The sequence below is a fragment of the Dicentrarchus labrax genome, unplaced genomic scaffold, assembly GCF_905237075.1.
Source record: "Dicentrarchus labrax unplaced genomic scaffold, dlabrax2021, whole genome shotgun sequence".
NCBI classification, from domain to species: domain Eukaryota; kingdom Metazoa; phylum Chordata; class Actinopteri; family Moronidae; genus Dicentrarchus; species Dicentrarchus labrax.
In genome coordinates, this window is record NW_026136721.1 from 13,049,999 (window position 1) to 13,063,741 (window position 13,743).

The window sequence follows — 13,743 nt, forward strand, 5'->3', positions numbered from 1 at the left end:
TTGGTTGCTATAGCAACAGACTGTTGGCGCTGCTGTGTACGCTGCAGTTTGACAAATTAGCTAACGTTAGCTAACTAATGCTAAAGTGTTCACGAAGGACTTGTGGTAAGAAAAGCGGCACAGTTTGAGTAAGTTCCTTCACTTTTGTCAAGTTATCCTTTCTTTACATGCGCTTCTTTCTTGTAGAGTTTACTTCTTACCCTTTGACGTCTGCCAGTTGTTAGCAACCTAACGTTAGCAGCAAGGGCGCTAGGTAATGGACATTTTGGAATGAAGGAACTGAGCCATTGCTATTATTTTTTATATTTAACATAATATCACATACAAATAATTTCCATTTAAAGCAGTATAGCTGCTGTCATATAGGAGTTGTCAGTCATTGTCTATGGAGCAGCTCCAGGATTTGTCTTTGAATGACATCACCACAGCCAGTCTGTCTGTGAAGAGATTTCACAAATGAAAACTGAGCGCTAGCTTTCAGTAAGACAGAGATAACAGTAAACAAAGCCCCAGAGGTTGAGGATAATCTCAAATGCAAAATGTGTCTTGCAGATGGAGACCTCCTCACAGAGCTCAGCTGGTGGGGGGCTGTGGAACAACCCCAGAGCCGCCCAGTACAGCAAGGAGACCCAGGACATGATGAGATGTGAGATGATGCACTTGTTGATTTTCTGGTGTGGATGGTTAGGTGTGAATGGTAAACACACATAAAGGAGTTGACGGAGGTGTGTGTGTGTGTGTGTGTGTGTGTGTGTGTGTGTGTGTGTGTGTGTGTGTGTGTTCAGGTACATACAAGTGTTTTATATTTTAATCTCTTGCTCAGTGATGATGCAGGAATCAAGGCTCACCAACCTCCAGAGAAAACAGATCAACGAATGCCTCAAGAGTAAGTTTGAAACCTTTGGCTGAGGGGTTGGGGGATAATTAATGTGATAGTTATATATTATACACAGAAAAACAGATATTTTATATATTGTTAAAGATATTTGAAAGTGGTACAGTGCTCACCACATATTGTTATTCCAAACTCAGCTGACATCCGCAGTGCTCAAATTTAAAATGGGCAATTGCCCAATGAGCATTGAACTGACTTTGATGCTGCGCTACTCCCTCAACACACTATTTCAAACATTTAGCATCCCTTAATTTTGTATTGCCTCATTAAAAAGCTTTTTTTTTTTTTTTTCTTAAACTTTTCTCCCTCAGACGGAGCAGCTTTACCACTGACCTCTGACCCCACAGCATCAGGTTCCCACCCTCAGCCTAAAAGCAGTAAATCCATCCAGAAACGCCTGCCAGGCAAGCCTCTGAGACGCAGCGCTGAATCTTGTCGTTCTGGGAACAGCTACGTCAGAGAAAGATTCTGTCCTGGTCCTACAAGTATGTTCTTGAAATTGACACCATTATAAGTTCTGCATGTGTTTTTTGACGGGCCTAAATTGTAAACAATGGTAATAAACTGCAGGTCATTCATCACTAAATCTTCTTGTCGTTTTCTTTCTCCGTTGCACTCTAGAAGACTTAGAGAAAGAGAAGAGGAGGCTTCAGAATATTTTAGCAACGGGACAAGAAGAGCCCACAGTTGGATCTTTGCAATATGTTGCATGTCAGAACCCAGGGATGGCAGAGGAGAGAGACCGGTATCAGGAAGGTGAGGCTGATTGTACAGAAACAGATGATGTAAAAGAATAGCTGCTGTAACAGGGAGGAAAACACACTGCATTTAAATTAAGAAGTTTTGTCTCTGAGAACAAGATCACGTTGAGTCTGTTTCCATTTATTTCAGTCTGAATTAAATTCTGCTCTGAGCAACTCTGCCTGACTAAATATATCCAGCACCATGTAAGTCTAATATTAACCGGTTTGTTTATTTTGAAGTTCTGGATGAGATAGAAGAGAGAAGACAATTTCTGGAAGATATGGCCTCTCTGGGCCAGGAGAAGCAGTATATCCACATCATCAACACAGAGATATCCCAGGTAATGATTTACAAATTGACTTAGTCTTTATTATGGGTTTTGAAAAAGCTTTTAACACAGGTGTGAATTTATCATTCTGAATGTTTAATGTGATGTTCTATAGATGCTGACAGACAGATCAATAGTAGCTTAAATGTTCCTTAACATGACAGAGAGAGAGTGTAATATTTATTCTCTCTCAAACATGATCGCACTTAAACCTGTGCTGTGTCACTACTCTACTAACAGAAATTTCGAGAGCTGGAGATGTTGAACAAGACCCGCAGTCCCAAAAAGGACCCAATGGCATCTGAGAGAAAAGGGCAGACTGCAGAGCAGATAACAGAAGACATGAACTGTAAAGAGACAGGAGGAGATAAGACTCACAGCCACTGACTGAACTCTTGGAAATGAGGTGCAAGCAATATAAGCTTAAATTCAGAGTATGAATGGGTCCAGTGATATGAGTGTGTAGTGATGTCTGCAAGGAGACAAAACTGTGGAAGCATTAAATTTACAAAAAAACATTACATTCTTGCATTAAGTTATTTTATTCCTCTGCCTTCCAGTGTCAGTATTTTGTATAATCCTGCTGCTGTTTTAGGACAATGTATAGCTGACAGAAATGTGGCACTACAGAAGCCCTTGGTTTCAGCTGGACAGGAAGACAGGCACAGAGCACAAACAGACAGGGATTACCATTTAAAATGGAGGACAAATAGACAATCTAAATAACATAACAGGAACAGAATGAGTAAACATACTGACATTTACATTAGCTCCAACAAATGACGCTCATCCACATATGCAATTAAATAAATGGCACTCTTACAAACAATATTAACATGTTGTCTTTCCCTATCTACTTTTAAGGCAAAACATGGAAACATACAGAAAGGCATAGTAAAATATAAATTAATGATTGCATATTCAGGTTTTCCCCAATGGTTAAAACTGTTATAAACTGGTAGCTGGTTCTGTTACAGTTGTTAACTGTACTATATGTCTGCCTTATCTAATATTCATTATTGTATGTGTGACCTTTTATGTTAATACATTTTCTAACACTTTCTATAATGCTTTCCTCCTCATCTCACATTTTCTAAATTATTGAGTCTCCCACTTTGCTTGCAGTCACACACACCCATAAATACTGTATCTACACTCATCTACATCTTTGATGATATGCATTTAAACAGATGACCTCACTAAACTATCACTGAAAAAACTAAAAACAAGGAAACCACAAACAATCATAACATAGCAGCTAGAAGAGCTTAGGTATCCATTGTTGATTGAGCATTTCAAGGGTAAAATTTAAAGCAGAGTACATCTTAGAAAAACCTTTCTTTCACTAGTACCACAGAATGAAACCAGACATGACATGAAACCTTCTCAGAAATCCATCTACTAACCATTGGAATCACGGAGCGGAGGAGACACGTATTCAAGGAGTGTACATCAGGAGCAGAGTTAAAACATTTAAAACTTGCATCCAACTGACTTCATTCAAAGGGAACTGACGAATCGCACTTTTGCCGAACCTTGACAAAGACCTACAGACACTGTGCAATGCAAGGATAGCGAAGCAATACAGAACACATCAGTGCAGTAATTACGAATCATACTCTACACACTCCTAGCTTGACAGGTCAGAGAGCTTACAAACATGTCAGCTCTAATAGCGTTGAGTTGTTGTAGTGTCTCTTTAAAAACACACAACGGAAAATAGTCAGTGAAGTAAGATGCGAGCAGGGAGTGGATACAGGGCTGCACTTCAAGTCATTAATGACACAGTTAAATGAGACCTCATCTTATTCATAGACATGTATACACAGGCGCTGCTTTGGCCCGTTGCTGGGATACGCCATTGTCGCAAGGCCTGTCTTGCCCGGTCCAATTTGGTGGCCAAGTATCATCCAGCGGCCAATGTGGCGTCTATGTATACATATCTTTGATTTTATTGACCTGATATATTTCTTTTCTCACATCTTTTTTTTTTTTTTCCTCCTTCATTTTATTAAAATAGTCTCATGTCCTCTTGGAGGAGATTTTGTCCTTTTTATGGTGTTTTCTCCTTGTGGGGGCTCTTGCCTGGTTCTCCTTTATGGCTCAGCCTCTTGAGCACCTTAATGGGTTTGAACTTTGCCCCTTTTTTCTTCTGCTGCTGCTGCTGCTGCTGCTGCTGCTCACCCTCTGGATCCTTACTGAAGTCTGATTAGGATGAAAATAGAGAAAATTATGTTAAGATTCACACAGGTCCTATAATCAGAAAACAACAAGAGTAAGTGAGAGAAGAAAGAGTGAGATACAACATTTATGTTTACTGAATGCTCCTATCTTAAGAATCTTTAACCTAACCTTTAATCTTTTTTTTTGTCCTACCTTTTTTCTTCAGCATGGCTCCGATAAGTTTATCCTCCTCTTCTTCCCTGTGACAGAATGACTGTTAGATTGCTGGAAGTTGCAAAGTATCACTGATCAATACACTCTGGGTCAGTGCCAAGGTACACAGTTAACTTCCAGTCATTGATTACCTCTGCCTGTCCTGGTCCATGTTGTTCACAATTTGGTTGCGCTGTTCAATGATGGTAACCAGCTCTGCCATTAGCTCCTGCTCCCGACTCTTGTCCTCCTCTGTCCAGTCTTTCTCTGAGGAAGGAAGGGATGACAATGAATGATTTCATTTTGGTTTTCTTTCAATTAATATAAAATGTTGATTCACGTGAACAGAAAGCCCTCTGTTGATCAGTGTACTGTATGCCTGAGCAGTGAATGTAAGTACTACAGGAGGAGTTTGGTTTATGTTAATAGAAAAAGAAACAGAATATGATGTTATAAAAGTTTTAATGAACTCTTTTTGTTACAGATAAAAAAAATATAGTGTACTGTAAAGTGTGGGTGGCAGTAAGTAGCTTTGTAACATGAGTCAAGCCTTACACACAAACATATACAGGCAATGGATTTGACGACACATTCTCTGAAGGGAAAACACACCTGGTTTGTTGAGAAGACACCTCAGCTCATATTCCACATCCGCTTGCCTCTCTTCCAGGTTCTGCTGTTTTGCTCTGCAGTGAGGAACATTCACACAGTACGTTACACACTTTTACTCTCCAATTTACTACTGAACTTAATAAACTTAAAAACTATGCTTGATTTTTCCCCAGACTCCAGGGAAACTAAAATCTTGTAGCATGGGAGCTTATTACATAAACCGATTAAGTCCCTTAATACAGTTTGATGCTTACGTGTAGACCAGCTCAGCTTCTCGTCGTACTAAAAGGTGTTTCTCATGGATGAGAGTGAACCAGTCCACCAACAGATGCTCCTCATCCTCATCTGAAAACACACATAAAGGGGAGCACAGAGATATTTACTATGTTTCTGTTATTATGCATTGTTCTTTCAGATCAAATCTATGGATCTTGCTTTTTTCCATCCCATTTTATTTAGGTTACCGTTAGGGTTGTCTCTCAGCTTCTTCTCCAGCTCCACTCCTCTCTGCTCCAGTTCATCCAGCTGCTTCTCCAGCTGACTCATCTCCCCGTGGATGTCCTCCACTGGGATGTACTGATCTGACTGCACCTGGATGAATGTTTGTATCATTTGGGTCATTTGAGTATTTCTTCCACTGTGATATTTAGTCTTCCTCTTTGACACAGCGGGAAAAAAGAAATTCTATACATTATTTTAATTCTAAAACATGCAGCATACATTCCTCTTTAGTTTTCGTACCTTGCGTTTAATAAGAGGGAAGCCATGGCCAGGGGCCGGGGGTCTGGCAGGACGTGGGCCTTTTGGTGGTCTGGATTTGGATTTAGCAGGGGAGGGAGAGGCTTTCCTGTTGAATGGGTTCTCTTTACAGATCCGCTTTAATGAAGAAAGAGAATACAGCTGCAATATAATGTGCAAAATGTACTGCTTTTTATTGCTTTATTTGTGGGTGGTCCTTGTTACCTTATTGTGTGACTGAGTGGCTGCTGAGGCCAATGGGCTGGGAGTCGTCGGTGGTCGTGGTGGAGGGGCTCCGGGCCCTTTGGCCCCCAAGCTGCGACCTGTCTGTGGGGTGGCTGGAGCTGAGCTGGCATTTGATGGCATTGGAGAAGGGAAAGGGCTTGGGGAGGGATGAGGCAGGTGCTCTGAGGAGGAGGAGGAAGGAGAGGCTGCAGAGTCGCACGGTGAACAGATGGAAGGCTCTGAGACACTCTTGGTGAAGGCGTGTTGCTGGTCGCTGCTGGCACTGCCACCCAACGGGGGCTGGGAGGAGCTGTGGTCTGAGCCTGAAGACAGACTCTCTGTGCTGACAGCTGGAGAAGGGGAGCAAGAGGAGGGCTGAGAGTGAGGAAGAACTGAAGAGGAAAAAAGGTTTAGTAAAAACCAAAGAGCAGAAATGAAACGGGAATCAGAGTAGTTAGGACAGATGGAAATGGAGAGAGGATGGGGGAAAGAACAAAACACAATGAACATCTATATGCAACAACCCACTCTCTTTGTACTCTGACCTCATTGTTCCAGTTCACTGAAGAGCCAACTTATAGTTTAAATGTTAGGGTGTTTGAATCCACATAAAATAAACTGTACATCAATGTTGAAAGGTGTTTCGTTTCATAATTACTTGATATGCAGAAAATAAAGTTAAGGATATGAAGCTGAGTCTATGTGTGACGTCTGTTACTGCCTCTCAATGCGAGACATGTCACTGAGGAAAAGGAAATGGCAGTGAAGCAGACTATCATGAGGCTGAAAAAACTCAGGCAGAAAAAATAATGTGTTAAATTATATTAAAAGTCAACTGTTTGGTACATTGTTATAAAGCAAGATTACACCGATGAACACAGCAGATATGAAGTGCAGTGGTCTTCTGGAGGTTGTACAAATACCCCAGCACAACAAATCAAAAGATAAAAAAACACTCTGAGTTGACTAATTGTACAGCTCACTCAGCATAACCACAGAAGGTTACCACAAGATGCAGAGCCTCAAGAATACAAAGACCATATTACAGTTTCCACAAAACATGCAGTGAGAACCCGGTAATCACATACAGGTTTCTCACTGTATCTCACTCATAAGATGAACTCAAACACAAACAAATGGATCAACATTCATTGGATAGAATTCATCATGTAACCAATAATCCTATACATACCGCCAAAGGAAGGTCAAAAGATTTAGTGTTCTTGACTGACTAAGTCAATCATATGACCTCAGTCCAATAAAGCACTCATGTTACTTGCAGACCACAGTCACTGAACTCTAATTACACTCAAAAAATTATTACATGGTAAATGTAAATGGACTGTCTAGTCTTTCGACCACTCAAAGCACATTACACTACATGCCACATTCACACATTTACACACAGACACACACAGACACACACACGCAAAGCCCATCACAAACAGAAACTAATATTCATACACCAATGCACAGCATCAGGAGCAATCTGGAATTCAGTATCTTGCTCATATTATTTTCCATTTCTGCCAGTAGAGCCTCTTAAATGTTACACATTGGACCTTTAACCTCATAGTTTTATTTCAACACCAATCTACTGAAATACTGCAATACTGAAATTCTTTTCAAATCAATGTCCAAATAGTCCTCTTTCATAACATCTACTTACAGCATAGGAAACCACAACATGACACATGTTCTCCTCCACAAACCTTTAACAGTTATGGCAGATATATGACAATGAGAGCACAGATGTTGGTAAAGTGTACTGCTGATCAAACTGACCTTGGTTACCTGCAGGTGGCTTCGGTGCACGAGGTGCCAATCGTTTCTTGCTTTTGGCGCTCCCGGGGCTGGCAGAGCGGGACGAGCTTCCTCCGCTAGGAGGGGTGTCTGCACCTGTTGCGTCAGCTGTCCGAGTGATGCTGTACCAAGGGTGACTAACCACGACTGTGGTTGGAATAGCACTTCCTTCACTTCCCTCTTCTTCCTCTAGCTCCTTAGTTTCATCCTCATCATCCTCGTCGAATGGGTTGGAGGGCGGAGGGGGCGTGCTGGGTCTGGAACCATCCCCTTTGAGAGAGGACAGAGAGCCTGTATTGGGAGGGGTTGTCAGTCCGGCAGGGGGAGGGGGAGGGGCTTTCTTCTTCTTGTGTTCTGATTGGACCAGGGCGAGCCAAGGTGGGTCTTTGGGTTTATGGGTGCCACTGGACAGGCTGGACAGTGAGAGACACAGACAGGGACGGAGGGGTCACAGAGGGGAAGACAACCAAATACAGCCAAATAGAAGCATGGAGGGGCAAACAACGACAGTACATGCTGTAAACACAGAATGACGTGATGATATGATAATGGTAGATGAACCTGTGGACAAAAAAAAAAGAGGCATTTGAGTAAAGTTTAGCTACCTTCCAGGAGACTGTGATCTTTCCCGAGGCTTTGGAGGAGTTGGAGGCTTCTGGTTTTCACCTGTGATTTAAAGTCAAATGTAAGTACGAATATCAACAGACACTAGATCGTCTATAATCATTTATATTCTGCAGTGAGCACACACCGGCTATAAGGCCGTCTCCTGTACGGGCTAGCCGAACCCGTGGGGCAGGGCGAGGAGGGGGGGTGGGTTCAGTAACCCGGCGTGGCGCTGGTACTGGCCGACTGGCACCTTCATGATGACTGAGAGGTGTAGAAGGGAGGTCCCCGTTAGTTGTTAAGTTGGCTGGTGTTTTAGTATCTTCCTCCTTCTCCTCCTCTTCCTGCTCTTCCTCCTCTTCATCACTCTCGTCAAAAGGGTTTGGAGGAGAAGCAGAACGTGGTATCTCCTCTGTCTCTCCACTGCCATCCACGTCTTTTGCTTTTTCCAAAGAGTCTGCGTTATTTGTTGCAACAGCAGTGACTGTGACAGAGTCATTGGCAGGCATGTCGGTATCATTTGTTGGGCACACAGGAGGAAGAGTCTTTGCCTGGTCCCTCTCAGGGGGCGAGGTGTGAGGAATTGTGCTGCGACCAATCCTGGTGGATTGAACTACAGCTGGTTTCTTACTAAGATCTGGTCGACCGTTTTGATGGGCTGAAGCATGCCTTGCAAGGTGATGAGCGCAAACCAGCGCTCCAGAGTCGCCTCCTAATTTGTAGGATCCAGGAAGCAAAGTGCTGTGACACTCTATGCACCTGAGACAACAATGACAGGACGACAGTCAGATTTTCTTTATAAAGCTGCAAAAAATTATTAACATGAGCACAAGCTCTTAACTTTTGTTTATGTTCTTAAAGTTTCAATACTTGAGATTTTCATGAAATCAAATCCAGTGTTTGACATTATTTATGGCCAACATTATTTCAGCTATAGCCAAACAATGTATTTACATTCTGTATTTATCTCTCTGTAGCGTAGTTCTCATACCCGAAGGCGATTCAATTTGCTATCCGACACATGAGAAATTCACAGGGAATGACGCATACATGTACTGATAATGCAAACCAAACATTTCCTACTGCTGCTAGTTCACATTGTAAGGACGCAACTAGTAAAACATGGATAGCATTTCTGATGGCATAATGGAAAAAGGCTTTATTATCTAACTTTATGTTCTTTAAGAAACACTGTATAACACACAGGTAGAGAGTCACTGTAGTGTGTACCTGAAGCAGTTGCGATGGTAGAGCTTGCCGTCCACCAGAAACCTCTGCACCAGGTGGACGTGTTTCTGGCAAGCGGCGCAGGTACTGCTGAGCGTGCTGCGCTTGACTGCTGCAACCGCTTCTACACCTGTCTGCACGGACTGGCTCGGCTAGTGCAAGCGACCAGGGCGTTGTTTGCAGGGAGGGGACAGGTAGGAGACGTCAGGGGAAGGGGGGGGGAGATGGAGAGTAATGGGGGAGGGGGAGATCAAACACGGAGTCAGGATTTCAGGATGTGGATTGTTCATTCTGTGTTTAGCTAGCTACGTCTACTTGGTTAATGCAACATCTACTGCTCATGGATTCATGTTGTTCATTACTGCATTTCTTTTTCAGTTTAAAACATCATTTGATTGATACAAAAATGTATGTCATGATAAAAAATGTTTTATTAGTAATAAAATCCAAACAGCTTGGGTTAGACTCTGGGAGTCACATATTTTGGATACGATTGATATTTAAGATTGATTTATTGCTTCTAGGCATTTTATTTGGGTTTCTTTGGCTCTTTTTTTTTATTTGTGTTTAGTTAAAAAAAAAGGAATTAGCAGCAGCATATTCAAAAACTTGGCACACAGTGTTAGGATAGAACTAGTGTTAGTCTTTTGTGTACAGGAGAGGGTTAAAGACTGACCTAACCGTTTTGCTTTCACCTCCTAAACCAACCCCCACCCCCACCCCCATCCTACTGCCTAGGCTCAGGACCAGATAGTGGAGGGGGGCTGAGATGTGAGGAGGAAGAAGAGCAGGAAGAGGAGGGAGTGGAATGGATTTCCATCTGAAGAGAGGGTGGGGAGGTGGGAGTTGAGGAGGAGGATGCCAGTACATGGGAGTATGAGCATGGAGGAAAGAAGTTGAAGGCGTGCGAAAGAAAAGAGAGACAGGATACAGAGGCTATCTTCATAGACTTACACTACCTCTGTTGCTTTGCTTTTCCCCTGCTGTGCAACACAAAGCCCACACACAAGAAGGTAGTAATTATAAAATACTTATTGTACATTGTTGTCCTGCAATGGCATGATGGGATTTGCATTGCACAGATCTGATGACGTAATACCCCCAAATAGCACATGCAGAATTATACTTAGATAACCCAAGGCTTCAGATACACACAAATATACTACCAGAAAAATATGTGGGGTCTCTGTGGGCTTATCCAAAACATTACTAGAAAATAAAGCTTGTTAACGTGCGCTTCCAATAGCGTATCATGCAGGAATAATGTAGTTCAGTGATGCAGTTTTTACAGGTATTATGTGTGGCCTTGAGTAAAAAAACAAACAAAAAAACCCCAAAAAACATAACACAAGCACAAGGTAATTTCTGTTCATCTCTGCTTTCTCCTGGTGCCAGGTTTTATTCTTACCTCAGACTCAACCCCTTTGTCTTCCAAAGGGGTTGGGGGCCTTTTCTGGGCAGGCTCATTATGGCCAACAGAACTCAGCCTTTTCATGCAAGGGGGGTTTGCTGTGGAAAAGGAAGTCATCAGTTAACAATATAAACAAATTACGTAAGTTGCTGTCACACCCACAAGTTATACAAGTTGGTCCATATATAGACGCCCAGAGGGTGGACAGTTTTTTTTGGCTCTGGAATTATGATTGGATAAGAAACCCACTGAATGTAGATTCAAAGTAGAGTCAAAATCATCAAATGAACAAATATATGGTCAGAATTGTCAACTGTGTGTCTTTTATGTTGTGTTTATGTGAAATCCAACTGAACTTTACTGTACCCACCTTGAGACTTGTTGTTGAAGAAGTTGTAATACTGGGAGACGTATGTGATGATACTAAGCCGGTCAGGCACTTTCATGGACACCATGTCTTCTGGGTCCAACAGGGCTGGAATCCCCAGCTGTGCCTCTGCCACTTCAAATGCCTATGATGAAGCAAAAACAGAGAAAAGGAGGGAGGTATATGTGGTAGATTAGTAAGAAGCTGAGAAACTGTAAGCAGTGTTTACACAGTGTTGGCATTCTGATTTTCCTCAGTGTTTTGGCACTATGGTATAAAGTAGCTGCAATGGAAACAGTGAGGTCTGTTGATCATCCTGAGTAACCAGGACAATGTTTATGGAACGACCCGTTGCAGTTAAGTTTAAAATACTCTTCAATGCTCCGGCCAGCACAAACAAAAGTCCATTTACCTTCATTGTACTGGGGTGGCAGGAGAAAGCTCAGACACCGATACCTGAAACTATGTGCATGGCTCGATAATGTCAGGGTTCAGTGAGAAAGTATGTTTTGTTCGGGAAGTGGAGTTACCGCATACCATGAAAAGTTTTACCCAAACTAAGAACTTAAACTGGGCATTCACAGAGTTATTTGTCTCATGTAAACTACATGGTGTCCTCAGATGCTTGCCATAGCCCACCAACCAGCACATACTTCATGTCTTGAATAATGTAACTCTGCTCCCAAAGCATCAGTCATTTGCTCATAATGTAATGTTTTGTCGTTTGAGGATAACCATCAGTCTAATGAAAAATTCCACTAAAGAAGTGAGAGAGCGGGTAAGGTTACATAACACGGATACAATCGCTGGCAGTCACACTGAAATGATCCAGCTAACAAATGCAACACATGGGCAAAGTGGAACTAAACCCAAATGAATCAAAATGCATTGTACTGCACTGTACAAACTGGTTTACAGCTCAAACCGTTCACTCTTCCTAGTTCAAGCTACCTACTATCCTGCAATTTACTGAAAATGAATTAATGCTGTAGAAACTGATAACATTTTCACTACACAGACTCTATCGCTATCCTTGTTGAAAATGCCAATAGGTCCATTTTGTATGAACTTATTTCAAGTGAAATGTGGATATTTTCATGAATAGTCCAGATAAGAGCTGTAGTTCTTAACGTCTATGAATGACTATAATAATGACTATAAATTGAAATATTTGGCTCTTTCTAGTTAGTCCGAATCAGGATGCGCCTGTGAGTCATCACTCCTTCCAGAAAGACACAGTGACGCCTTGGATGGATTAATAAATGTCAGGGTCACCCAGGCTGCCTTCATGACCCTCGGTTAACTGCAGGTCTGACCCTTTGGTAATAAACAGACATTTCCTTTGAGGATGAGGCTTTGTTTTCATGTTGGGACACAATTCACAATTTGAATAGATTTAATCAAAGACAGTTAAACAAGAATAACAGGTAGGGACAGACAGAATGAAGACAGACACTGTTAATTTGGTTCCACTAAACACAAACTGAGAGTGCAGATCAGTGTACTCAAAACAGCGCATGTTTAATCTAAGTTATTTTTTAATTAATGTAACATTTATGTCTAGAGCAAGAATACATTGGTGGGCGAGAGAGAATGTGAGCGTGTGGAGTAGAGGGAACTGAAACGGACAATTACAGTAACTTTATGTGCTACCTGCACATTAATTCAGAGTGACTCTACAGTAGCAGTAATATGTGTAGAACTACAGTTATTAAAATCTGACTTAGATTTCAGTGCTTTTCACATTAACAGTCTACACTCACTCACTCAAACTCAAGCCTAATGGATACAGTGAATTACTGTCTGTACACACTGAGAGTTTGTTTCTGATGCTACCACCAACTACCTCACTTTCCCTAAAAGCTGTTGGATAAAAAGAATGTAAACAGCAGCAAAGGACAGCCAAAGCTTAGCTCAGAGTGAAAATGAGGAGACTCCCATTTCATCCCTCAATGTTCTGTTGGCTTACAGACAATGTGGAAAAACCCAACAAGGGATGTGATTTAAAGAAAGTTTTTTGCTGGTTTCAATTCACTGACATATAATAAACTGCAAATTCAGCACTTTGCACTTGAAATCCTCTTTACAAGGTCTCTCCAGAGGCTTATGTCAGGAACGTTTTTTATGATTCTGAATGCTCTGGTTTCCTCCCTCTCCCTGTTTGCCCTAGACTGGCTCCATCAGGATTAAGTAACACTTCTCTCCACACATACAGTCAAATACACTGAACTCACACCCACCATGGCTGCATGCAATCAGAAGGCTTAATTTTAGAGCTGAATGAAGCACACGCGGAAAACATGCAATAGATATGAATTAGTTCATAGGTGATTTAACCTTGCATGTCACACAAAATGAAATCATCATGCACACAAGATCACAGGAGTGTTAAAACCACAAAACATACAGCT

The 13,743-nt window shown here is 41.8% G+C and overlaps 2 protein-coding genes across 5 annotated transcripts in view; one reads left to right on the forward strand and one right to left on the reverse strand.

Moving 5' to 3' along the window:
- Positions 1 to 2,488, forward strand: cunh22orf23 (chromosome unknown C22orf23 homolog). Its single transcript, XM_051384744.1, has 7 exons — positions 1 to 128; positions 553 to 646; positions 824 to 886; positions 1,207 to 1,380; positions 1,517 to 1,651; positions 1,879 to 1,979; positions 2,208 to 2,488. Exons 2-7 carry the CDS (start codon positions 553 to 555, stop codon positions 2,352 to 2,354), a joined length of 714 nt encoding a protein of 237 aa, XP_051240704.1. The 5' UTR covers positions 1 to 128; the 3' UTR covers positions 2,355 to 2,488.
- Positions 1,981 to 13,743, reverse strand: part of micall1a (MICAL-like 1a) — a 16,148-nt gene continuing 4,385 nt past the window's right edge. The window contains exons 3-16 of one of the 4 annotated variants that reach the window (XM_051384719.1): positions 11,336 to 11,477; positions 10,963 to 11,063; positions 9,558 to 9,706; positions 8,473 to 9,086; positions 8,327 to 8,387; positions 7,713 to 8,134; positions 5,919 to 6,268; positions 5,697 to 5,831; positions 5,420 to 5,546; positions 5,210 to 5,300; positions 4,956 to 5,029; positions 4,496 to 4,610; positions 4,344 to 4,390; positions 1,981 to 4,172 (exon numbers count right to left, since the gene is read on the reverse strand). In XM_051384719.1, coding sequence (XP_051240679.1) covers positions 4,021 to 4,172; positions 4,344 to 4,390; positions 4,496 to 4,610; positions 4,956 to 5,029; positions 5,210 to 5,300; positions 5,420 to 5,546; positions 5,697 to 5,831; positions 5,919 to 6,268; positions 7,713 to 8,134; positions 8,327 to 8,387; positions 8,473 to 9,086; positions 9,558 to 9,706; positions 10,963 to 11,063; positions 11,336 to 11,477 — 2,580 coding nt within the window. In that variant the 3' untranslated portion in view covers positions 1,981 to 4,020. Of the gene's footprint in view, positions 4,173 to 4,343; positions 4,391 to 4,495; positions 4,611 to 4,955; positions 5,030 to 5,209; positions 5,301 to 5,419; positions 5,547 to 5,696; positions 5,832 to 5,918; positions 6,311 to 7,703; positions 8,135 to 8,326; positions 8,388 to 8,472; positions 9,087 to 9,557; positions 9,707 to 10,962; positions 11,064 to 11,335; positions 11,478 to 13,743 lie in introns of all 4 variants that reach the window. The other 3 variants (XM_051384717.1, XM_051384718.1, XM_051384716.1) reach the window with 3 other exon arrangements.

Bases quoted from the DNA above. Each gene is read 5' to 3' on its own strand.
- cunh22orf23 (XM_051384744.1), top strand. From the start codon at position 553: ATGGAGACCTCCTCACAGAGCTCAGCTGGTGGGGGGCTGTGGAACAAC. The intron at 1,381-1,516 runs GTATGTTCTTGA...GTTGCACTCTAG, and splicing joins ATTCTGTCCTGGTCCTACAA to AAGACTTAGAGAAAGAGAAG. The intron at 1,980-2,207 runs GTAATGATTTAC...CTCTACTAACAG, and splicing joins TCAACACAGAGATATCCCAG to AAATTTCGAGAGCTGGAGAT.